Source organism: Pseudonaja textilis, chromosome 2 (genome assembly GCF_049901715.1).
Source record: "Pseudonaja textilis isolate UNSWEBS1 chromosome 2, rPseTex1.2, whole genome shotgun sequence".
NCBI classification, from domain to species: domain Eukaryota; kingdom Metazoa; phylum Chordata; class Lepidosauria; order Squamata; family Elapidae; genus Pseudonaja; species Pseudonaja textilis.
In genome coordinates, this window is record NC_141991.1 from 121,216,967 (window position 1) to 121,243,957 (window position 26,991).

Consider the following 26,991-nt stretch of genomic DNA (forward strand, 5'->3'; position numbering starts at 1 on the left):
GGTCGAGGGTAGCAGCGGACGCTTCTCCCTCGCCATCCCACCCCCTCCTCGCCGTTCGCCCGGCCACCGCTTCGCCCGAGTGCCTGAACCGTCCCTCCCCGCGTATTGTTACGAGCGCCTCCTCCCCTCGGGGCCCGGGGCCGAAAGCCACCCCGCTCCCGCCTGCCGCGGGAAGGTAGCGCGCGGGGTGGGGCGTGGGGGGGAAGGAAAAAGGGGACTTTGTTTCTTTAAGGGGCTGTCAGATGCCTCCTCCGCACGCTCCCCTCCTCCCCCCCCCATCTGGGCGCCCCCTCCCCTCCCCGCTTCAAAGAGCGCTGCCAGCCTTTAAAAGGTTTGACACCCGGGAGAGGCGAGCGCGGTCGGAGTGCTTCGCCCTGACCCGAGCAGAGCGCGGAGAAGTCCGCTCGCTTTCCCCTGCCGGTGACAGCCCTTTTGCCGAGAGCTCTTTTGTTGCCTCCGCAGCCAATCAAGGCTTTTTACGACACAGTTCAGTTGGGATATAAAAGGAGAGTCCTTCTTTCTTCCCCCCCCTCCTCTCCTTCCCCCAACCAGCAAGTCGCCCCCCCCATCTCCAACCCCAAAGAACTTAGCGGCGGCGGCGGCGGCGGCGGCGGCACCACCCCCCAAGCACCCAGCAGCTGCAGCCCATCATCCCGAGGCCGAGCCAGAGCGATTGTGCTCCGCGAGAGAAAGGAGCGGGGCTTGCTTGGCTGGGGAGCGAGCGGAGAAGCGCCAGACATGCCGGTGCCCATGTCGACCGTCTTCTGGGGCTTCCTGGTCCTCTCCCTGGAGTTCTGCGCGGGCGAGCCCGGCGAGAAGGCGCCCACGGAGGGCGTCCCCTTGGTGACAGAAGCCGAGGACCAGAGCTGCCCCGTGTGTCTTTGGCGCAAGCACAGCAAAGAGATGAGGCTGGAGAGCATCAAGTCGCAGATCCTCAGCAAGCTGAGGCTCAAAGAGGCGCCCAACATCACCCGCGAGGTGGTGAACCAGCTGCTGCCCAAAGCCCCGCCGCTGCAGCAGATCCTGGACTTGCACGACTTCCAGGGGGACTCCTTCCAGCACGACGACTACCTGGAGGAGGACGAGTACCACGCCACCACCGAGACTGTCATCAGCATGGCTCAAGAAAGTAAGCCGGGGCTTCTTTGTTAAAGGAAGCAGGAGCCGGGCTGCCTGCAGCGGCCAAGCGCAACTTTCGCCGCCGCGGGCTTGGGGGAGGGAGGAGCAGGAGAGCCAGCAGCCGGCCAGCCAGCCGCTTCGCCTCTGCGAGTCTTGGGGTTTATTGTTTATTGCAGCTCGGCAGAAACCGCTCCCAGAGCAGCAGCAGCAGCAGCAGCGCTGGCGTCGCCAGGGACCTCCAAATCAAAGGGAATGGGTGGGCTTCTTTGCTGCAGATGGCTGGGTTGTTCCCGGGTGGTGGGGGAAGAGAGCGAGAGCGAGAGCTGACCAGGTGTGAAGAAGGCATCCGCACTAAGTGCCCTCCATCTCCGCCTCGGCCGGCTTTCTTTGAGTATTTTTGAAGGACTGATTTCACTGTCAGGTTAGTTTAATGCTTAACCCGCCCCCGCGTGCTAGAGAGCAAATGCCAGGCGGGGTCAGATCGGAAAGGTTGAGTTTGAATGAAAGGCCTCTGTTCCTCAAAATGTTCCTCCTGGCTTTCTGTGTTGTTGGGGGTGGGTGGGTGGGTAGGTTAGGGGAGAGAAAGAAGATTGCAGAAACCTAATGCTTTCCCCTAAGTTGTGCAAAGTTCTTCACCCAGCAGATGCGCTAGAAGAGAAAAGCTTTCTGCTTTGTGCAGAAAGTGGCTGCCTCCAGTTTGGCAACAGGAACGTATTGTGCAAACTCATCCCTGTTGAGAGCTTTTGGCCCTACTGTTCTGTGGGTTTGGAGCTTAAAGTGTGTGTCTGTGGAGGTAGAGTGAAGGGGAGGGGACGGGGACGGGGACGGGGGGGGGCGCAGGATGTCAGTGCGTAGATTAGTGTTGTGTGAAAAGTACTTCTTGCCCAAACCAAATAAACCTAAGAAAGGTCACGGAGAGGTTCTGCTCCAGAGCACAGTTGCCGAAAGGTGTCATGATTCTGAAAGGCCTCTGCCAGTCATGGCTCTCTTGCAAACAGAAAGGGGAAACAGCATTTCTCCCCGCTGGAGAGGGTGGCTCCTTTCTCTCCCCCTGCCAAGTTAAGGCATAATCCCTTTTGTGAGTGCCTTTCGCCAGCTGCAAACACTCAGAAGTTTGCCCAGCCAGCAGAGCGTTTGCAATATCCAGCTGCCTCCCTCCTCATCAGGCTCCCTCCTTGTTCTCTTTCCAGGTCTGCCAAAATCCACGGCCCTTTGTACTTCTCCCGTTTATTATAACCTCACATTGAATGGCATTTTTTTCCGTTTGTGAAAAAAAAAAGCCCAGTTAAAAGTAAATGTTTCCTAGAGCTTTGAGAAAACAAGCAAGCAAGAATGGCTGGGGAGCGACAGGCCTGTGTGCGATGCAATCTTTCTTTCTTGCCACCCTTCCCTTGGCTGGTTTGCTTGCGAGTGGCCTGAGAGTGGAAGTCCTTATGCAATATTGATCCTATGGGGACCCTGAAGTTACTGAGGTATATTTTCAGGAGTTGCAGCGGTTGGAACTGGCATTGCCAGATACCTGTTAGTTTCAGGCTCCTCTAGCAGGGCTGCTGCTGTTACGGTTGTTTCCTTGAGAGTTCTGCTCTCTGAAAAGCATAAAGGGCAATTTAATAAATGGCAAGTAGCGGGAGTGAAAAAAAAGACAAAAAATCGATCCCCTAATTTCTGTGACAGTTGTACAATTGTACAATTGATAGGGGATTGTAGGAGCACTTTTCTTGCTGCCTGATGGACAAGATATGTCTTGGGGGGGGGGAGGGGTCATTTTGAGATTTATCCTGGGGAGGAGGATGCGTATGCTCCCCCTCTCTCTCACCACGATAAATCTCAAAATGATTCCTCCCTCAAGACTTTAGCTTGCTCAGTGGGTACTGCAATTCCAGCATAAAGGCCCTTTTAATTTTCTTCTAGCTCAATGACAGCAGTCTAACACAACTCTGCATGCTCAGCCAGTAAATGATAACTTCATATTTAGGGATAAATACTTTGAATTATATATTTGGCTGGCCACTACAAATAAAGAACAATGTGTGGTTTATTTGTGTACAATTTTCACAGGGGTTGAGTTATCAAACATGGTAAGATAGACAATCTGGTTCCTGCAACACACTAAGCCAATATCTAATAAAACACATAATGTTAATATGGTGTATGTGCCAGTTTAGGCTTCGTGCAATACAGCAAGAACATTCTTTTTAAACAAGTGAAATCTCGCAGTATCCTTCAGGGGAAAAAGGTGTACTGGAGCCTGAAATGAAGAGCAAATGCTGACTAATTACAGTTCTGCATTATGAATCTGCAGCTTTTCTGCCTTCTTTGCTAGCTTTGACTTCAGGGAATAACCTCTGTGGTTCATAATCCTTATATTCAAACATGAGACAAGAGTCACTGAAACTCTATTGTGCAAACAAATCTCTCTAGGGCTAAGCTCACATACATACATCTGATGCCTGCAAATCAAGCAAACTTCCCTCCATGAATACTTAGGTGTCATTCACACATTCACCTTCATTTCCTAGTCACTTTTTAGGCATGCTCCCTTCAGCTAGAGACCTCTGCAGCTCCAACTTTTAGGGAAGCTTTCCATCAGAGGAATGCAGATACTGCCACCAAGGAGGAACAATTCAAAATAACTTTTCTTGCAGTTTTCTATAGCACTTCAACTAGTTTTACAAAATTCAGAACAGCTGGTACAATATTCAGTTAAAGAATGCTGGATAGCAGCAGTATGCTTGGACAAGAATGGTATGTTATATTCTATTATAATTATATTCTATTCTATATGTTATATTCATATTATAAAATTAAGTGGAGATGAGAGCCATTTATTTGCCATGCAGAAAGCAGTTAACATAGACCAGGGGTGTTAAGCTGGTAGCCCGTGGCAGGCCAGATGCATCACGCACAGGCAGCTCCGCAAAGGGGAAAAATGTGAAATGTCACGATGGCAATGCGATGCAGCAAGTTTGATACCCATGGCACAGACCCTCTTCCCTTTGAGCTACATGTGTTAGCCTTATTGGTGCCTCAAATTGCAAAAGCAGCATCCTTTAAAGTGCTTGTTCTACCATTTTGCCATTCATACTTGTGTAAGATAACTTATATAAGCTTTTCTGAGTCAAACAATTTCTTAGACAAACAATCAATTTTGGACATTAAAGAAATAAATAATAGGATAGAAAATTTCTTTACATTCACTGTCTGTCTATAGGCACTGTCTTTTCCTATAGGGTAGGAAACTGTGACTTCTCAAATACTGTTGCTGTAGCCAGAAAGTCTAATGTTGTGGGATCCTAGCAATTATAATTCAGCAACACCTGAAGGATAGAAGCTTCTTATCCCTCCATTATCTTTTTTTTTTCCTGGGGGGTGCCTTCAAGTCAGGGTTGACTCCAGGCAACTGCCTGGACTAATCCCTACTGTTCTCTTGGCAAGGATTTTTGGAAATGGGTTGCTTTTGCCTGCTTCCTAGGGCTGAGAGAGAGGGATTGGCTCAAAGGTCAACCAGTTGGCTTTGGGCTTATGGCATAACTGGTTGACCTTTGGGTCTATGGTGGGATTAGAATATGGTCTCCCAGTTTCTAGCCTTAACCACTACATGGAACTGTCTCTTTCATTATCATTTACAACAGGGTATAACTTAAATCTCAAGGCTGAGAATAAGGGGCACTGGAGTCATTCTGTAATTGCAATGAGATGAGATGTATTTTAAGGGGGCTGCCACAAAGAGGCAGGTGTGTGTGCACATCTACCTATTTTCCAAAGCACCTGAAGGCAGGACAAGAAGCAATGGATGGAAACTAATCAAGGAGAGAAGCAACCCAGAACTAAGCAGAAAATTCCCAACAGTGAGAACAATTAACCTGTGGAACGGCTTGCCTTCAGAAGTGGTGGGTGCTTCATCACTGAACAGTCACTTATCTGGAATGATGTAGGGTCTCCTGCTTCAGCAGAGGGTTGGACTAGAAGACCTCCAAGGTCCCTTCCAATTTTGTTCTTTTCATATGTTATTTGGTTAGAATATGAAGTCCACTGAATGTGTCCTAATATATTGACGAATATACTCTTGATCTCTGATTTCTAGAATAATGATAGAATTTTAAAGTATCACCTGATATATCACAGCAAAAACGACCTTGCAAATAAATACTCCTTAAGAATTCGCATAATATTATAAGGATTAGAAAACTGGAGGAACTACCGGTATTTTTTAAAAAAACTGGTAAGAATTAGAGAATTGGAGAGTTGTTAGTATAATATGGGTCAGATATTCAGGCTAATATATTATCAGTGAAGTCATTATGAGACAGGTGCTTAGGTCATTTGCAAAAATCAATCTATTGATAAACTCTGAACTGGAATGGTTAGATAGATGAAGGGTACTGTCAAACATAAGGGAATATCTGAAAAACTCCTTATCCATATTCATCTTGTTTGAGGAACACATGCCACAACCCTCTAATATTGCTGAACTGTATCTTTAAGCATATTTCATTATGGGCCCTAGTTGGCTTGTATTCCTGAGGTAATTTTTCAGCAAAATTTAGAGTTGTAGGTTCTTCATTATTGATTGAGGGAATTGTCTATTTTACTGTTTGGAATTAAAGCATTACACGAAAGCGTGCACGATTGCATTGTACTGAAAGTAGGCAGAGTTGAAAATATGAGTGAATCTTGCAATTTCTTTCATAATTATTACTCTATCTAAGCATTTTAATGGTATTTTAAAATTCAAAACTGAATGAGGATTTGAGTGTGTATCATTGGAATAGCAGCCTGTTTAACTGTTACTATTATAAATGAATATAATTTTTTATTTTCTGGAACAGCCTAGCTGGATAGAAATGGTATCTGTATTAAGGAATATAATTCCTATCTTATCAAAGACAGATAATGACTGCATACTACTTCAATGGAAAGAGCAAAATAAGAGAAGTGCCTCTTACGATATATTTATTTGTTATTATAGGGTAAGGCTGGGGTCTACAAGACCCCATCTTATTGCAGAGATACAATGAGCTTGGGAGAGAAAAAATGGTTCCTGCCTCCTCCTCATGTTTTATTTATTTCTTTTAGTTTCACACCACTTACTTTAAAAAAGTCCTCAATGCAGTTTACAATAAAAGTCTTTTATGTGGAGTAGAGTTACCTGTTAACAATCAAGCTTAATGACAATAGGTTTTGATTATTTTGGGTAAAGAACTTGTCTGCAATATTATCTATCCTGAAGAAAATGAATCTAATCCAGTCCTTAGGCAGTTGGATGTTTTATACTTTGTCAAATCCCTTATTCTTAGTTGAAAAAAAGTCACTTTAATCTAATCATAGCTTTAAATATTACCACTTACTGGCTCATTCTAAAATTTACATAAAGCAAATTATAGCAAGTATTATATTTTATTAATTTTCTTTACATGAAAATATTAATTCTTATATGACTTGACACCACTTCAGCACCATTACTGCTAACTTTACTTTTTCAGGATTAGATGATATTAAATCACTCTTGCTGAGAAAAGAATGCTTCTTTGCATCTAATCTAATCTAATCTAATCTAATCTAATCTAATCTAATCTAATCTAATCTAATCTAATCTAATCTAATCTATCCAGCCTGTCAATACCCTTTTTTTGAACACCAGTTGCTTAAAGGGGACAACATATCCCATCTTTATTCTCCAAAGAATTTATAGATAATTAAGTGTAGATAATTGTTATAAAAATTGCTAGATTTTTATTAACAACATGTGTTTCTGGTCAAGTCAAATTCCCCAAATATTAGCACAGCCAATGAAATGTTTGAAATCTAAACTGCATTTAACCTTATGTTTCATATTTATTTATATTGGTCTTTAGAGATCATAAAATTGTATCATGAAGTTGTTTCGCTATTCATTAATTCCAACAACAAAAATAATACCACGAGATTAGGAATTATTAGGCTACTTCATTGAGAAAATTAGAAGCCATATGATGAAAATGTTTTGGAACATCTTTTTAAAAATACATTTCTAAGTACTGCCCATATATACCAGTATCACTATATTACACTCTCTTATTCTTTTACAAGCATACTTCATGCCAATGAATCCCTTTTTAGTGCCAAACACTTTTTTCCAATACATACTTCTATTGCATGACTGAGGTAAATACTGCCCTGGAATTGGGCACAAAAGCCTCCCGCACAGGTGGCATAGGAGGCACAGTGCCACCTTGTAAAAACTCTGCAATGGACTATCTGTGTACTGAGACAAATGTTCAGGACTGGTTAGCATCATCAAATTGGATGTCACTCAAAGTCTTCAGTTATCACTCACTTGTTAACTGGGGCTCAAAGTAATTGAGTTTGTTTTTCAGTACTAGTAAATTGAATAAATGCCTCAGTTACCCAACTCTAGAGAGAGATATAATCTTTTCCTGCTTCATTTGCAACAGCTTTTTCATGACAAGAAACCCAGCAGGAGCTCAGAAGGACTTCTGAGCAGTTAGATCGTTTTTCCAGAATGAAATGTGAATCTTCTTTCTTCTGGATTTCCTATTGTGATCTTCAATCTCTACAGAAAACAAAGCCAGATCTAACAAGCAATAGTTCTAATCAGAGGGAGAGCAGTAAAAAGTAGGGTGAAGGAAGCTGTGAATCAAAAGATATGTTCATTTCATTGAACCCTCAATTTGAAGTTCTTTGAACCTTCAGTTTCAAGAGGGAGAGGGAGGGAGGGGGAGAGAGAGAGGGGGAGGGAGGGAGGGAGGGAGGGGGAGAGAAAGAGAAAGGACCTAATACTGATCAAATGAATCTAAAATAGTGGATCAGTTATCCACATTGGACTTGGCTGTTATGTCAAACTTCCTCCAGAATACTGCTGAGGAAGTTAAGGAAATCAAAGAACTGAAAGCCATTAAAAGTCCTCAGGAGGGGTGATTCACACTGAACTGCTGGACTTGAAATCAAGTCAGCACTTGGCATGGCTAAAAAAAAAAATCTGGCTCTGTAGAAGGAGAAAAAAATGGCAATTCACAGTAAAGCAGCTTTAGAAACAAAATGTACAGTGATTTAGAAATAAGTTATTTAATGTACATGGAATAATTTGATGAGAAGAGACCTCTATTCTGATCATACAGACAATAGTCATGAGATGGGAGTTTAAAATTAGTGGATCCAAGAATCTGAAGTTTAAGATAAAAGATGAGTAAATGTCATTCTTCCACTGCACCAATACATCATTTTGAAAAAGGTGAATAGCTGTTCTTTAGAAATAAAACTATTCGTTACCTTGTGGTAAGATGGGCGGTCGATACATTTAACAAACAAATAAACAAAACATAACACAATGGAATTTGAACAATAGTATTTTGCAGGCTTATTGTGCCTGTTTCTTCCCTCAAATGTACCAACAGTAGGAGACTAGAAAGAATGTATATCAGGAATACTCACCGCATTGTGTGAATCGCACCCATTTCATAATCCTAAGCTTAGCTTTCCCTTCTGATGCCCTTCGGATGAACCAATGATTCCAAAGGCTCAGTTTAGCAAGCAGCCATGTAAAGAGGAGTGACAGCGTATGGTCTGGAGTGTGTGAAGGCCGAGCGGAAGGAAGGGGTGTTGGGTGAAAAGGTGGGGGGGGGGGCACAAGTATGAGGAATTGCAATAGGGAAAAGGACTTCCCTCCTGGCCAATTCTACAGCTCATTGAGAAATTTCTTTCTCTAGCATTAATAGATTTGGATTGCTTTGAAATTTTACTGCCCATAAAATCGGTGACACGCTGAGACTTTTTTCTGTGTTAAACGTTTGCTGCCCCTCCTTGCTGCAACTATCTCTCTCTCCTTAACAACTTGCTTCTCCTCCTCCCAACTAAAAATAAAAAATAAAAAAAAATAAAAAGTCAGCATGCAAACACTGACAAGAATAATCCAATCTGATTTTAATTAGCCATGTGGAAAAGTTCCCTTTGCCCCAGGCTCGCCGATTGGCTGGAGCTCATCCACTCAACTCTTAGGTTTCATCCCCTGGAATCCTGGACATTCTTCTTCATCTCCCTTTCTCTGGATGACAATTATGATTTTTGCTGCTTACATTCTTTCACGAAGCAATTGTGTGTGCCAGTGTTTTTATGGTTCCTGAACAGAAGGAAGAGAAGGTTTTATAGGCAATGGGGCCATAAAACTTTCTGGGTCCCTTCTCAGTCCTTCTGTCCTGTTCTCTCCCCACCACCCACCTTTTAATCTAAAGCATACATTTCTCCCACTGATAGACAAGAAACTGGGAAAGGATAATTGGGTTCTAAACCATTTATTGGCTAGCCATGACCCCTGCTGACCTTTCGTTTGAGCACTGGAGGTGGAGAAGGGAAGTTAATGAAGTATCTTGGAGGTTTTTTTCAGGGTGTGTGTATATGTGTGTGACAGTGTGAAATCCACCAAATGCTACTCTCAGCCCAGCATTCCGACTGCAAGGAGTAGATTTAAACCAAGTTGTTTGCAGGCATTATTGTTTTCTGGATTGGGGTAATTTCAAGGCTGACACTTTGTTCAAAAGTATGAGGCCAGGAATCAAGAGACTGAAATATCAGGCTATCAATGTTGATTACAGTATATTAATAGAAAGAATGGTGAAGTGTTAGAAAAAATGAGACTTCAATTTTTAACAAGCAATGAAATATCTCCAAAACGGATAGGAGTAAAATGTCATGCTGATGTTTTCAAAGTACGTACAACATATCCCTAGTAATGATCAGCCATTTATGCCCAGATAGTATTTCCAATATATCTCTGCAGTTGCAATTTGGGGCTAATTATACTTTCCCTTTCGTTGTGAAAATATATAGTACATTCCATCCCCCCAAAGAGATGCATCATATAGAGCTTTCATGGAGTACCTTAACTGAAATGTAATTCCAACCGTAGCATGGAAATAATTATGCCAAGGTATGTGATATCATCAATATATCTCTTTGGGAAAAACATATAGGGAGTAGTTTATTCTTTAACTATGGGTACAACTTGGCATATTCAACGTGAGGCGGTGAAGGGGGTCTCCGATGCAATATTACGAGTAGCACTTAGTTAGTAATTGAAGTTGTTATTACTGTTGTTTGTAAACAACACTAATTTGATAAAATAAGCAGGGCAACACTTTTATACTGGGAGAGCATAATCACCATTATCATGCCACAAAAATCACAATAGCCACGTCTGGAAGTCTAGCTACGTTACAGGTGGGGAAGGGTATGGGATCAGATATTTTCAGTTTAATACACCAAAGTGTGTCTCCATGAAGCCAAACAATAAATAAAATTGTATCACCAAAGTTCAGTGGCATATGAACTTTTGTGGGAACAGTCTGTGGGCTACAAAATAAGAGGCTGGGGATTGTAAATTCCATAATGGGATACTTTATGTCTTTAGCCAATCTATAGTACCACATCTTTCCTTTAAGGCAGGGGTGTCAAACTCATGTCATCACATCAGCGTCAAGTGACGTACCGGGACTTTCCCCCTCTTTGCTAAACAGGGCGTGGGCGTCACATGAGCCATCCAGCCCATGGGCCGGGAGTTTGACAGCCCTGCTTTAAGGATTAATGAGTTGAGGATTAGGTACTCCCCAAAGGTTAACAAAGATTTTGATAGACACAGCTGACCAGGGGAGGTTAATTAAGCTCACATTTACTCTGGTACAATTTTATCCTTCTCCCACCTGAGTACTGACTAGTAGAACTGCATAGCACACTGGAGGGCACAGATAAATTAGCATGTTAAATTAGTTATAGCCCAACGAATATTCTGTCACTTGGCTTTCATGGCACACTCATAGTCAATTCAAGTTCACTCAATCTAATTTCTGAAGTTGCACAACAATGAACCATAAAATAACTAGATGGACTGGCTTATGGAGCATATGAAAGCTAAAATGTAATTTGGGTTGTAGTTTAGTATTTTGTGTAAAATACTACAGCCTATTTCTGTAATAAATTACATGCTGATTCCCCAGGTAATAGATTTGGGAGAATCTGATTGTTTTTAACAGCAGGCATCACGAGGACTAGAAGCCATCTTGTCATCTTCTTGGGAAATCCAGAACATATGTATTTAGCCCGTATGAAGACAAAAAATATTAAATATGAGTGCCTATGAACAGAGCTTCCCACACAGTTCCAAATGGAGAGAGAGGGGGAGAGAAGGAGAGAGAGAGAGGGAGAGGGAGGGAGAGAGGGAGGGAGGGAGGAGAGAGAGAGAGAGAGAGAGAGAGAGAGAGAGAGAGAGAATATTAGATTACCACTGGAGCTTTAATCAAAGGAACATATACATAATTGACCATCTATATATCTGCCAAAAAGGTTTAAATTCTATAAAGATGGAATCATAGAAAATGATTAGATCTAAAGTCCAGCAAAAAAGTCTCATCTATCTATTGCAAAGAAGTGGGATTGTTTTTTATGAATGCAGATGAATGCTAGAATTGATAACACTAATTATAAGGAAAGTAGGATTTATGGACTGGAAACTCTTTGCAAAGATACTTATATCCAAGTTTAGTATATAAATATTCTCTCCAAGTATGATATGTCTTCCAAGTATATTGTGCATGTGCATGTTTGGAAAGGAAACAAAAGGGCCAAGATAGAAAGGAACATGTCCAGCCATATTCACTGAAATGCATGGTGTAATCTGGTCCTCCAATAATTAACTCTTCCTGAATGAATCTGCTTACTTTAAGATCTGCTAAGAAGGCCTTCTCCAGGTAGATGGAGAATATAAAACAAATATTCCAATATGTGCTGCTTCTCACTTATGTGGATTTATTAGCACAGGAGTAGGCAATTTGGCACCCTCTAGTTCAAGGGTGTCAAACTCGATTTCATAGAGGACCGCATTAGGGTTGTGATTGACCTCCAGGGGCCGAGGTGGGTGTGGCCAGGGTGGGTGTGACCAGCTTGAAGTCTCTCGGGTTGGGGGCATCTGTGGTGCCTGGAGCACTCTGCCAGCAAAAACAGGCTTGTAAGCTCTGTTTTTGGCCACAATGGCCTCCTGCAACCCTCTGCCAGCGAAAACGGAGCTCAGAAGGGTCACACACAGCCCTCCCAAGCTCCATTTTCGCTAGCAGAGGCACCAAAGGTTGGTCCTTTGCTGTTTCCAGGGCAGCCCCGTGCATCAGGTCTAAGCATTCAGTGAGCCGGATCCAGCCAGCCGGCCTTGAGTTCGACACTCCTGCTCTAGATGTTTTGGATTACAGCACCCACATTATCATCCTTTCTGGGGTTAATAGGAGATAGTTTTCAAAACATTGGAATGTACCATATTTGCTTTTGCTTATTTTGGGACATGTGGACATTCACTTTCTCTGTTAAACACTCAGAAAAGCTGGATAGATTCAGGTGTCCTTAAGCAAAGTCAGAAGAGAACAGGATTTCTCAGACAGAGGTGCAAAGCCAGCTCTCTATTTCTAGTTGATTTGCTTCTGCAGTAAGAAGTATAAGAAGGCATTCAGCAACTGGTAGAGATGGTTAAAGGTTTTCACTCTCTGAATATCTCCTATTGTTGCACCTGCCATGATAAACCTTTCTAAGGAAACTTCATGAAGCTTGTATCTATGTACCATAGAAATTTTAAGACTCTTATGTGGAATATATAAAAGCTAAATTCTCTTTATAAATAGTGCTATGACTAAGATTCTAAATCTTTGAACTGTTTAGTATAGTTGAGTCATGGCATTATGTGCCACAAATTGTTTTTGACTCGTAGCGACCACATAGATAAGATTTTCTCCATGACGATCTATCCCTAACCTGGTCTTTCAGGTCTTTCAATGGTGCAGTCATCGCCATTGTTAACTATCCATCTTCCGCTAGTCATCCTCTTCTTCTCTTTCCTTTCACTTTTCCCAGCATTTTCCAAGGCCTTCATAGCTGCTCTACCAAGAGCTAGTCTGTGACATATGGCATTTCTTGACTGCTTGTTCCTTTGCTGTTGATGGTTGATCCTAAAAGGCAGAAATTACCCACCACCTTCATTGCTAGTTGTAAGATTGGTTGTTCTGCCTGTTGTCATTAGTTTGGTCTTCTTTATATTGTAGTGCCATTTTTCTCACTGTGCCCCCTAACTTTTATCTACTAGAACTTGCAGATACTTTGTATTTTTGGCTATCGAGATTAGTGTCATGACCATAGTATAGATTATTGGTGCTTCTTCTTCCAGTTTTAAAACCACACATCTTCCAATCCAGCTTCCCTTAATATAGGAATCATGAAGTACATGCTACGTAAATCTTGCAGGTCTACAATTTGGTCGCCAAATTCACTCCTGAATTCATTGAGTCACCCTAAAATGTATGGAGAAGTAAATTAAAATCCTCCATGTTTTCATGTTGCTAGGTATCCATGTGATAAAGACCTAGTTAAAGAAAAATCAAGCCTAGATTCACATTCTGAAAATATCTTTCACCAGGAACTACATTTCCAGGGTTTCAAAATGGTTATCTGTATTCCAGCGTTCCCCATTCTGATGAATTCTGGATGTGCAGAACTACAACTTGTATTACCCGCTGACAGCACGACCCTAGACCTCCATTATGCTATCATTCTCTCCCTCCCTCTTTTAGTAACAAATGGGGAAATAGCCAGGGGCATGGCCCAGAACCATGGACAGCGCCTGGGGGAGATGGGGGACAAATTCAATACCATTGAGAATAGATGATTGGCAGTAAGAGAGCGCTGGTTAATGTTCAATACGGATGTTACTCCATGGTGCCCACAGTCTTTTTTTCCTTGGAGACTTCAACGTAACAAATAAGGAGCCTCATGTAGGTGTTTAGGGCACTTAGATGGAACGAGTTAGCAATTGTTTATTTTCAAGGCTTCAATGGATCTTCTAACTTTTAGTCTCCAAGCCTCTTGCCACAGCAATGTCTTTTAACTATCTGGTGTATTTCAAATAGCTAGGCCTAAAGCATGGAGGCAGGGGAGAGAGAGAGAGAGAGAAAAGGAGGAAAGGTTTTCTGTCACTTTAAGATCTGGCAGAAACTGACAGGGAGAAATTCTCAGGGGAACACAGCATTAATTTGGGACTTGTGCACAGCAAATTGCCTTGGGCATTCGTTAGCAGAGGCCTTTGCTCCTAGCTGGCTGTACCGGGAGAGGCGGCTGGCTGGTGTCATGACCTTGGTGTGTTAGCAGGCCTTGCGGTTCATGGCACATGCAGCTGGGGGTGATTAAGCTGAGCGGGGTGCACCAGGCAGGGGCAAGGGGGCCCTCCTAACTGAATGTAACCCAGATGTCTGTGAATAGAGGAGGAAGGTAAGGAGCTTGTCCACTGGGTGTTGCTAGCTGATATTGGGAGGGAGGGAAGAAGTGCCTCCTTCTCACACTCAGCCTATTTGTATAACAAGAAGATTCAATCCCAGTTGTTCTTCTTGTCTGTGCATCTGCCTTGATAGAAATGATTCTCCATTCTTCCTGGTCATTTGTGCTATGCCAAGAGAATGTGGAGAATCTCCTGTCTGGAGCATCTGGTCCTCAAGGTTTCCTCCTCTGATTTTTCCCAGTTTGGCTTATACACGAGGCATCTATCTTGGGATCTCTCTGCAGTGATGATAACCATCATGGCTGGGCTTTGGATGAGAGGATTCCTCCCTCAGTTTGTTTCGCAGAGAATGCATTACGCTATTCTTAAAAGGGCTTTTAATGTTTGCATGGTTTGTTTTATTTATTCTGCTTCTCTAGTAAAGTTTGCTTGGATTTATAGTGAAAATTGCTTCTCCAGTAAAGAGAACTTCATTAGAGTCTAGTAAAGACTGCCTTTATAGGTGGTCTGTATTTATGGCTGCAATACATAAATATATAGCAGAAGAAATTTAAAATGTGACATGGATTAGCAATAGATTGGGTTCAATCAGAACAATCCAGACCACCTAAGGAGAAGTGACTACTGTACTGCTAAATAGATCACAGACCAAGAAGTGACAGTAATTAAAGTTTTGTTAATATTTTTAAAGTTATGCGAAGAAGCCTCTCATGCTTTTAATGCATTTCAATACCATGCTAAAGGAGACATTCAAACGGAGAAAAAGATTAAACTGTGTATTTGATGATATATAGAAGCATGCAGCAGATTGTTCCAAGAATATCCTCTATATCAAGTAGTTACAATATTGTCTTTTGTTTCCAAATCGACAAATAACATCCAGTTATTTTAAAATCTACCTTAAAATGTTGAGAACAGGCAGTCTTGGAGAAAGGACAGGACAGCATGGAAAGCAATGACTATTTAATATATACTTTATACTTGATTCATTTTTCAGTAGAGTTGTCTTTGTTGTAGAGTCGTTGATAGTGAGATGGGTGGCATATAAATTTAATAATTAAATAAAAATAATTTTATCTAAATCAGCACTAATGATTAATCAGGGTTTTTCCCCCCCAAATTACATATATGAGACATTGTAAAATTATAGGATTCATAATGTAATGAGGTATGAGTTAATAGACAGATATGGGTAAGTTTCTTCAGTGATATGGTACACAAATTCTGTGTTGAAGCTGATTTTCAGGGATTCTCATCTAATTTTAGAGATTTTTAAGAGTTAAACCTGTGTTGATACAGGTAGCCCTCAGTTAATGACTGCTGTTTAGTGACTGAACTTACAACGTCACTGAAAGAGTGGTTTTAAAACCAGTCCTTAAACTTACAACAGCCATAGTATCACATGATCACAATTTACAAGTTTCAAAGCCGGCTTCTGACAAGTAGTCAATGGAGAAGCCAGCAGTAAGACCAAATTGCAGTTAATATGACAACATGCATAACAATCTAGGGTGATTTACTTAATGATTGTAGCAATATTGTCAACTTAAAATTAGCATGGTCACCAGGGCTGTCTTAACAGCACTATGGGCCCCGGGCAAAGCAGTGTACTGCGGCTCCTACAACAGCTACTCACAGGAATAAAAATTTGGGGTTTTCTGAATACTAGCTTGGTGCTTTTATCCAGGGATTTTACGTTTTGCTGCGCACACGTGTATATTGTTGTCAGCCAGCTGCCTGGACAGCTGAGCAGTGCTGTGCGCGGGTGCGCAGCAGTTGAAAAGGCACCTTTTTCCTGCTTTTTCAACCGCAGCTGTGTTGTGCAAAGCAGCTGCGGTTGAGAAAGCGGGAAATAAAGGTCAGGTAAGAGCCTGGGTGGGTGGGTGGGTGGCCCAAAAGAGCAGAAAACACAGAACTGATTCTATGTATGCTCTCTGTCTGCTGCTCTTCAGAGCAACCGCTTCTACAGAGGAGGACAGAACCGGTAGAATCCCACCCCTGCTTTTATCCTATACAAAATGGCTATCATCTCTATCCTGTTTCGATTTAGCTTCATTTGGTTCATTTTGATCCAGATCATTGCTGAACCCAGAAAACGTTTGTTGTTGCTTGAAGCCAAGGGGCAAGAGCGATAGAGTATAGTAGCAAGCAGCATGCCAGAGACACCTTGTTTCATAACTCTGGATGACCTTTTCCAGAGGTTTATATAAACCCATAGCATAAATAAGAAGCTGGGGCCCTATAATTCATTTTAACAAGTTAGATGTTGAACAGAGATCTCCCTTCGCCGCATTTTGGATAGGGTTTGACAGAAAAGACTGGTACTGTGACAGAGAAGAGTCTCCAGGGCTGCAGGAAGAGAATTTATCCAATAACATCAAACACTGTCAAGGGTAATAGGGCTGCAGTTGGAATCAGCCCTGCAAGCCAGACTGAAAGGCAGAGAAACACTTGTTATTATCTCCTTTGCCATCCAGTCTACGTTCATCGGATTCATCTTTTTTTTTTTCTACTTGTGTTCAAGTTGCAGTGCGTCCTCCAGCTTTGTCACTGTTCGTTTTCCACTGCTCTGGCTTTGTGAAGGAAGAAGAGAGTGCCTAGCAGCAGTCATTGGGGGACTGCCTCTGGATTCTATAGGTCAGCCAAGACCTCCGTAGGGTTAATAGTTTATTGCCAGCAGACAATACAGGGATATTTCACAGCACATTTCCAAAATTTTATTGGTCTCCCCTTGAAGGATGTACAAAAGGTTCCATGCACGAGACAGCCAGCACTGGGCTGTCTGTTTCTAGACTAAAAAATGCTTGGATTTTCTTTTGACTGAAGTAATCTAAAGCTCTTTATAATAAGCATATTTGACATGGAAGCAATCCCACAATGATGCATTCCAAGCAGAGGATTTCAGAATGGAGAATATAGAGAACAACGGGGCCATCAGAGGCCATCAGAGGCAGTGGCACATTACTAAGAGGAGATAAGAAAAGAAAGGCATTGGCGGTGTATAAGGCATGTGGACAAAGAAGAGAGAGGTATACCCGTCTTGTCCTGACTGCTTTTGTAAGTTCCCTCCAGATTTCGTCTCGGCCAGAATCCCAAACCACACAGAATTTCTGGGTTTCAGATTGATTGTCCCCAATCTTTTTGCTTTTGAGTTGAAACCAATTCCCCCTGAAATGGGACGACTTGCCTTGGCCAGCTCACCGTGGCCGGATCATTGATATCAGCTCGCCATCATCAAGTCGCCTCTGCCAACTCACCACAGGGCACCTCTCCACGGTCACCTCTCCACTGGTGGCCAGAGGCAGAGCTGGGCAGGTGGGCGTGCAAGAAGCTGGGCAGAGCACAGAGCCCATTGGGGTGGCAGTGAGGAACTAGGGTGGAGGGTGGCAGCTGGGGGCTTCCTATTTTCATACCCCCTGCTGCCACCAATCCTGTTTTAGAGAATAGAGTTACAGTTAGTCCTTGACTCACAACCATTCATTTAATGGCTGGAAAAAAAAAAGACTTATAACCAGTCCTTGCAATTTTAACTGTTGTGTCCCTGCAGTCATGTGATCAAAATTTGGGAACTTGTATGTATTAATGATAGCTGCAGTGTCCCTGGGTCACATGATGATAATTTGGAATTTTCCCAGGAGACTTCCAAGAAGCAAAACCAATGGGGGAAACCAGATCCGCTTAACAACCACATGAATTGCTTAACAACTGCAGTGATTTGCTTAACTGCCATGGCAAAAAGCTCATAAAATTAGATGTGATTCACTTAACAACTGCATTACTTAGTGACAGACAGACATTTCAATCCCAACTGAGGACTGTTAGGAGAAAGTTAACTCCTTGTTTTCTAAACAATCCATTGTCTTGCTTCTTCATTGTAACAAAGTTCATAATACTAATTATGGAAAACCATCTAACCTCTGAGTGCCCAGCTTTTGGCTGGCTAGTTATTGAGCAAAATCCAGGTTCAATCTGAAATTTCTATCCAAGCTGGGATGAAATCAATTTTTTACTCTAAGCCTCTAAAAATATTTCTTATAGACTATTTTATGTTTTTGGAAACAATGTTTTTCCTAATCTCAATACTGCTACATCTGTTTTTGACTTTTGCTTCAGTTTATTAATCCTTATGATCTCCCTTGGCTCTTGCAGCATTTTGATATTTCTCCCAGCTAAATCAATTTTCTCAGTAAAGGAGAGAGGCCAGGAATCTGTTGTCCTTCTCACTGGGTTTATGATAGTCAGTTTATTTACTGTTTATTTTTTTTAAAAATTTTAATATGATAATTCCATCTTCAGTTGGCAAAGATGTTTAAAGATAAATCGGCTAAATGCTGGAAGTGCCACCATACCTGGGTCCAGGAGTGGGCTGCTACCAGTTTGCACTGGTTCGGGTGAATCGGTTTTTAATCTTATGGCCATTTCAGCGAACTGGCAAATTCCACCCCTGGCTGGCCCCGCCTACCCTGCCCCTCCCCTCACAGGAGTCCCCCCGTGGCCCATTTTGGATCGCAGGTAAGTGCAGGGCCCATGTGGAGGGCAAAAAATGGGCCTCCTGGAAGTTCTGGAAATGCTCCAGAGAGATCTTTCCTCGAGGAAAGCCCCCGTGGCCCATTTTCACTCCCAGGGCGGTGCAGGGGGCCAACTAGTCCACGCCCACCATGGCCATGCCCCCCCAGCAACCGGGGAGAGAATTGGTTGTTAAATTATTTGAAGCCCACCCCTGCCTGGGTCATATTATCATATGTGGTGGACTTGCCCAAAAACAAAAACATACTGAGCAAAAATACATATATGGTTGGAAAAAAATGATAAAATAGCATATTGATTTAAGATCAGAAATATTTCTATTGGGGATTCTACCTGAAAAATATAGTAAGGAAAATGCGTATTTAGATATTCATATATTAACTACTGCTAGAACTGTATTTGCACAAAGTTGGATGAGTGAAGAGATATCTACCAGAATGTAATTAGCAATACATTAGAATGTGCAGAAATGAACAGATTAACATTGGCAATTCGGGAGAAAGAGCAACTTGAATAATATATGATATGGGATCTATTTTATCAATGGCTAACAAAAATGGAAGTTAGAAACAGGGAAATAAAATAAAGAAGATATGTTAAAAGAGATAAGTAAATATTATGATTAGTATGTTGGATATTACTATTTTAATATTGTAGAATTAATATGTAGAATATTACTATTTTAATATTACAGAATTAATATCAATGTAATGAATGATGTCGTAAATTTTGATCATTGTTCAACAAGGATATTTGTGCCACTGGTTCTTTTAGCTGCACGACGGAAGCTAAAATGGGGAGAAATTCTGCTCCCAAATTCAAGTTTAATGTTGATTAGGAGAAGAAGCTTGAGATTAATCAAAGAGGGAAAGTCTACTGCTAATTCAGTTTAATCTCTAGCATTAAAACTATTTGTCGAGGGTGGGGATGGGTTGGGGGCTGAAAAAGGTTTCTCTGCTGGGGCAGGGGATGAGGAAGGAAATACCCATTTAGGTTTAGAAGTAGCCATGTGCTCAGATATTTAAGGAGTTATTTCATGCTTTTGGTATAGAAAAATCTGGCTCTACATCATTCTGAAGCTGCACAATGATGGTCAAATATTTTATTTAGTGGAAGCAGGCTGCACTTAAAAAAGGGTTATGATCTCAGGAAGAATAGTGGAATTAACTTCAGCCTTTCAAGAAGACCTATCTTCTACTCTACTGGCTAAGCAATGGACTATTTCAACTGTATTAAATTAACTGGGTTCTGAATATGATTTTATGATTTTATCTTAGAAGAACCAGTGCCCTTTGTCACAATATTTTTCAGTCTGTTACAGTTTCTTTTATAAGTGCTATTATTCACTGTGCTAATGTATAGGGCTAAGCGGCATTGCTGTGTAGCTGTTAAGCTGACTTTATTCAAGAGGCAATAGTGCATTCAGAGCTCTACATCAGTCTGTTCCTGCAAGAAGATTGCACAGAGAGTCTACAAACAAGAGTATGACAAAGGAGAAAGAATGGTACATTAGAATATTTTCAAAAAAATACTACTTGTTTGCAAGCAGGAACTGATGGGGACACAAAATAGACAAAGTAACAGAAAATGAAGAAGGTAAATTGTTCTGGGACTTTAGAATTCGAACCAAGTACCACACCAAACTTAACAACTGTAGATAAGAAAGACAAAAAAGTCTAAATAGTGGATGTGGCAGTACATAGAGGCAGCAGAAGAGGAGAGAAAGAATAGGAGAAAATCACAAATTCTTGCAAATAGAAATAGAACAACTGTGGAAAAAGCAAACAAAGATAGTACCAACAGCAGCTTGGGTGTAATCCCAAAACAACTGGAGCACCACTTGAACACCATCAGCATTGACAAAATCCCTATCAGTCAATTATAACTTGGAACAGCTTACATCCTGGAGATGATACCTTTAATACCATTAAACAACAACATTTGCCTATCCCAGATCCTTGGGAAGGACTCAGTAAGTGGATAAAAATGTCAAACCCAGTCTACACACATCTGGCTGTGTGATGAATCATAATAACTCAAGAGGTGGACAAAAATGTCAAATCCCGTCTGAACAACTGGCCGACTTTGCGACGAACTGCAACAACAGACTGATAAAGTCTTGGCTCATAACACAGCAGATATGATGTGGCTTGAAAGAAGAAAGTGTGGATAATTGACGTGGCAATACCAGAGGATAGTAGAATAAAAGACAAAGACCTGGAAAAGATCAGAAAATACCAAGATCTTAAAACTGAAAGATTATGGCATAAACCAACTGTGGTGGTCTCAGTCAGCACAGTAGGTGTTTCACCAAAAGATATTCAATGGCACTTAGAAATTTCCATGTCAGTTGTAAAAGGCCACACCACTTCGATCCACACACACACACACACACACACACACACACACACACACTACGTGGACAGATTATGGCATCCTGGATTCTTGGGAAGAACTTAGTGTATATGAGGGCAAGAACCAGCTAAAGTACCAGCAGCTGTGAGTTCATATTGTTGAGAAAAGATAACAATTTATCATGTTTTAGCAACAAAAAGATAAAAAGCTTATTGTGATATAATTTGATAAAACATTACGACTACAAAAAATTAGAGAAGAGCTAAAACTCTCTAATTTAAACAATACAATACAGATAGTCCTCAACTTATGACCAGAATTGAACCTGAAATTTATGTTGCTAAGTGAGGCATTTGTTAAGGGAGTCTTGGCCCACTTTACAACCTTTCTTGCCACATTTGTTAAGTGAATTAGGCTTTCCCATTGACTTTGCTTGTCGAAAGGTTGCAAAAGGTGATTCTAGGACATTGCAACCATCATAAATATGAATCATTGCAAGCATCCAAATTTTGATCAGATGACCATGGGGATGTTGCAAAGATCACAAGTATAAAAAATGGTCATAAGTCACTTTTTTCAATGCTGTTGTAACTTTTGAACAGTTACTAAATGAATTGTTAAGTCAAGGTCTACCTGTATTATCATCTTGAGGGTTCATGATGGATTCCCTCTGGAGAATAATACAATGGTTGTTGAAAGGAGTGTATGCTTACAAAGAGAATAACAGATTTAATTGACTTGATTTTTTTTTTTAAAAAATCCTTTTGGCAAACTCCTCAAAATTCTTTAGAGAGGCTTGGCTATCTTCTAGCTATATTTAGTTCTTTTAAAGCTCTTCTACCAGCACATTTTTGGTGAGCTCTATATTGAAATCAGATAATAGCTTCATTTATTCCTGCTTCCTGTCCCAACGCATTGCTACTGCATTCATTATGAATTACCATTGCAAGCCTATGCACATATACCTAGAATACCCCATTGAACTCAGGGGACTTGCTTCTAAATAAAACATATGCTTTACATACCATTACATTGTCCCTTCTCCATGGCATTTAAGGTAACTTTTTTTGTCTTTCTTATCAATAATTGTAGGGTGTTGTGTGTGACAAATGGACTGTTTGAATTCTGAAATCCAAGGACACTTTAATTTCTTGGTGTTCTATTACTTTGTCTATTTTGTGGCCCCATCAATTTTGGCTTTCAGACAAGTAATATTTCTTGCAGGTATTCAAATACACCATTCTTATTACTTCATTATCCCATTTTCTGTAATCCGTCTGTTATTGCTGTTATGGCTGATCACAGATGATAATGATGATATGATTAATCTCCAATTAGATTCACATCAAAGATGGTAAAAATCTAATAATTCAAGACCCAATCAAGGATCTAAAAATTATTATTATTATTATTGGCAGGTTATTATTATTGGCAGTTCCAAGCAGGGTATGTTTTGTAAAATTAAGGTGTTTAGGTCCAAATTAGGATTATTATTGTTCGTTGCATAGTCAGCCCGATGTTGAGACTGGATTTGGCATTTTTTATCCACTTACTGAATCCTCCCCAAAGACCTGGGATATGCAGATGTTGATGTTTGGTAGTGTTAGAGGTATCATTGCAGGATGTAAACAATTCAGAGTAAAGCCACCTTTTGCAATTGACTGATGATGAATTTTGCCGATAGTGTTCAAGTGGTGCTCCAGTTCTTTCGGGATTATTATGGTTCATCACAGAGTTAGCCAGATATTCAGACTGGATTTGGCATTTTTATTAATCTGTTGAGTCCTTCCCAAGGATCATGCCCTTTATCCACGCAGCAATGTTGTCAGACTCTTATCTACCAAGGAAAATAAGTGGTTATTATTATTATTATGGTTGGTCACACAGTCAGCCAGGTGGTTAGACCAGATTTGGCATTTTATCCACCTGTTGTGTCCTTCCCAAAGATCTGTTATTATTATTTCCTGCCTATTACATATTCTATCCTGCTTTTTTTATTTTTATATAGCGTATATAAGATTAGGCATTATTTATACCATACACCCAAATTATCTGATAACCTATAAAACCAGATACTATGCTATCTGGAAAATTTCACTCAAACACTCAATTAGTTTAATTTTGAACGGATAATACGTAAATGGATTTGGATCTTGATTTCCATTCACTTTTCTGTGAATTCAGATCTGGGCATTGAATTTAGTTCAAAGTTCAAAGCCTTTATTGTCATTGTACATCATGTATACAATGAAATTAGTTTAGCCTCTACTGGTGCAGTCCATACAAGAATACAAGACAACATGAATAATATAAGAATAATCCTTATACAAGTAATTAGGAAAAAAACCTAGTCATACGTTTCCATATGTACGTGATATTCTGTGCAACATGTATATAACTCTGGTGTATGATCTTATATCATGGTATATACATATTACACACTACATTGGCACCAGTGAATTCACCAGTGAATTTAATAGTCAGCATAATCACTTTAATGTCTAAAACTCTAGATGTAATTTTTAAAATTTTTATCTTTACAATTTTATTTTATCCTACACAATATAATTATTTTTGATTTTTCTAGCTCTACCCCTTTTGATTCCATCTTTCAGTGATGGAACACCTAGTCCAATTTAATGGTTACTAATTCACCAGTGTCCTCTTTATTTCTATATTACATCATTTAGAACATGGATATGGAATAAATGATTTGGATATGCAGTAAATGGTTTCTTAATGACTTTTATTTACATAAAATAAACATTTATCCGCTAAGAGTTATTATGCAATAGCTCTGATCTTTATATGATAATCATAATGGCATTACAGTAATTGCACCTTTGACAGAAACATATTAGGAGTGTGGGAAACTGGGGGTATGAAGAAGGTCTGTTCACTGTTTCTCTTTTTGTCTTTCTCTGCCAGCGGACCCAGTGGTACAGATCGAAGGCAATCCACATTGTTGTTTCTTCAACTTCAGCCCCAAAATTATGTTCACCAAGGTAGTAAAGGCACAGCTCTGGGTGTACCTAAGGCCTGTTCAACACACATCCACAGTTTATCTACAGATCCTGCGTCTTAAGCCGGTGACAGAGGATGGGAGCCGACACATCCGTATCCGCTCGCTCAAGATTGACCTGAATTCACGCATTGGCCACTGGCAGAGCATTGATTTCAAGCATGTGCTCCAGAACTGGTTCAAGCAGCCTCAGAACAACTGGGGTATTGAGATCAACGCTTTTGATCCCAATGGCAATGATCTGGCTGTGACTTCTCTTGGGCCTGGTGCTGAAGGCCTGGTGGGTAAATGAGAACACTTGCTATCTATCCTCTTCTTTCTTGATCCTAGCTCTAAAAATGGAGCCAGAGGCCCGTGACATATTTTGATTGCCCGCTGAGTTCATATCTGTTAACATTCTCCAGCCATTGCAATGAGCTGTGAGAATAACCTTGGAGCACAGGAGAAAGAGCTGCAGCCTAGACAATAATTTGATAAACAAAATCTGAGTCCAAAGGTGGGATGTGGGTGGAGAAAGCGTCTCGGAAGGGACTCTCCCTTTCTTTGGAAAGTAAAGGCAAGGGAAGGGAGAAGTTATTTCAGACTTGCAAGAGTCCATTACTGTAACCTTATGATAAAGGTACTGTTAGGATTCATGGTTATGGTTTCCTGTCTGGACTACCTTGAAGGGCTGACAACCATGATATAGCTCTGGCCTAGTTTTAACATGTTGGGGGTGTTCCCTTGGGAGCTCTGCCTTTCAGAATCAATACTATCATTGTATCATGTAATAATCAAATGCAGTGAAATGCACTGGTTGGAGAATGGGAAGTATTTTCCTTTTATCTGTTTCAACTTAGCAGTAGGCTTGTGCTATTGTCAGGGCTAGGACTTAAGGACGGAGTTCCTGCTACTTCTATGGTCAGTTGGGGACTGCAGTGCTACTACTCAGAGAAGCTGTTTACATGTCAGTCATGGCATTGCAAAGTCATTGTGCTGGTTGCACAATGGTGACTTTTGCTTGATAATAATACAATCAGTATTCAGCTTGATAATAACACAATCAGTATTCTCGCAACATTCTTATTACAGCCACAGGCATGAATTTAGACACAATAATTATTGCTTTCAAATATAGAATTAAGATAAGTTTATATCCGTTTAATATTATTTACATAGAAAAATGAGAAAGTAATTTCAGTTTGTGTTAATTAGAGACCTAACAATGAAATATCCTTCTTAGGAATCCAGAATTTAGCAGGATATGTTTTAAAGTAGTAGTTTATTAGAATAAGCTCTTTTTATACAGAAAGTATAGTATTATGCATTATTTCATGATTTAATTTAATCTTATAATTCATCAAATTATTTCTTTCAAAAAACATTTAGCAAATTACTTATATGAGTTTCATCTTAACTTTCCTATTTGAATGTTTTTTTATTATCTCTCTCATTCTGAATTATTTCCTTGGAATCTACTCCTTTAATTATAATTACCTAATAATTCTTACAGTTTAACTAATCCACATATAATAAAAAATATAACATAAAATATATTTTAAAAAATTCTCTTTCAAAGTACTATTCGTTCATTATGTACAAACTGATCTTTTAGCCTGAATACTTTTTTTCCTAGAAGCAACTGATGGATCAATATTTCACCTTTTCATGGAATTTTTTTTCATAGTAGACCTACATTTGCTTAAGGCATATTTCATCCTCAGGCTGGAGTGGGGTTTTTTTTTTTAAAGGAGCAAACCTCAGGACTGTTATTATAAACTGAATAAATAACTGAATAAATTACTCCAACTTCTGTGGGCTACCTTGGAAAGATGGTCAAGAGATTGTATTGGGTTTGGTAAGTGTGCGGAGGTAAATCTATATTCATAGCATTAGTTCACTTAAGAGATACAAAGCGATAGCTAAAGTTCCATAGATTAAACTTGCGGACGGATTATGCATAGATGTGTGTGTGATTGATACCCATCAAAACTCTTGTCACAGGCTGTTTTCCACAGCTAGAAACTGTTATCTCATCACGGAGCCAATAGTTATTCTACTTAAATGCCTATCTCTGTGATTTCTCTTTTTGTATGTCATTTGCAGCACCCATTCATGGAACTGCGTGTACTGGAGAACAACAAACGGTCCCGAAGGAATCTAGGCTTAGACTGTGATGAGCACTCAACAGAGTCCCGCTGCTGCCGTTACCCCCTGACTGTTGACTTTGAAGCCTTCGGCTGGGATTGGATAATTGCTCCAAAGCGGTACAAAGCCAACTATTGTTCAGGCCAGTGTGAATATATGTTCATGCAGAAATATCCCCATACCCACTTGGTGCAGCAAGCCAATCCCCGGGGCTCAGCAGGGCCATGCTGTACACCCACCAAGATGTCTCCCATCAACATGCTGTATTTCAATGACAAACAGCAGATAATCTATGGCAAAATCCCTGGCATGGTGGTTGACAGGTGTGGATGCTCTTAAACTCCCAGCCTATTCTGTTCTATTCTTTTTCCTGTTTCCCTCCCCCACCCCGGCCGGATTCTTGCTTTCGACAACGATGCACCCTGACATTGATGAATCCATTCATTAGCATTTTAAAACACTTTGGAAGAGAAAGTAATTGTGGGAAAAGAACAAAAACAAACAGAATTGTATCGAAAATCTCTGAAGTGACAACATGAGCTGTGCA

General features: G+C 40.7%; 1 protein-coding gene across 1 annotated transcript; it reads left to right on the forward strand.

Annotated features, from left to right (window-relative positions):
* Positions 1 to 563: 563 nt before the first annotated feature.
* Positions 564 to 26,923, forward strand: GDF11 (growth differentiation factor 11). The gene is made up of 3 exons (XM_026711214.2): positions 564 to 1,129; positions 24,224 to 24,597; positions 26,403 to 26,923. The coding sequence occupies exons 1-3, from the start codon at positions 739 to 741 to the stop codon at positions 26,781 to 26,783; spliced, it is 1,146 nt and encodes a 381-aa protein (XP_026566999.1). The 5' UTR covers positions 564 to 738; the 3' UTR covers positions 26,784 to 26,923.
* Positions 26,924 to 26,991: the final 68 nt, after the last annotated feature.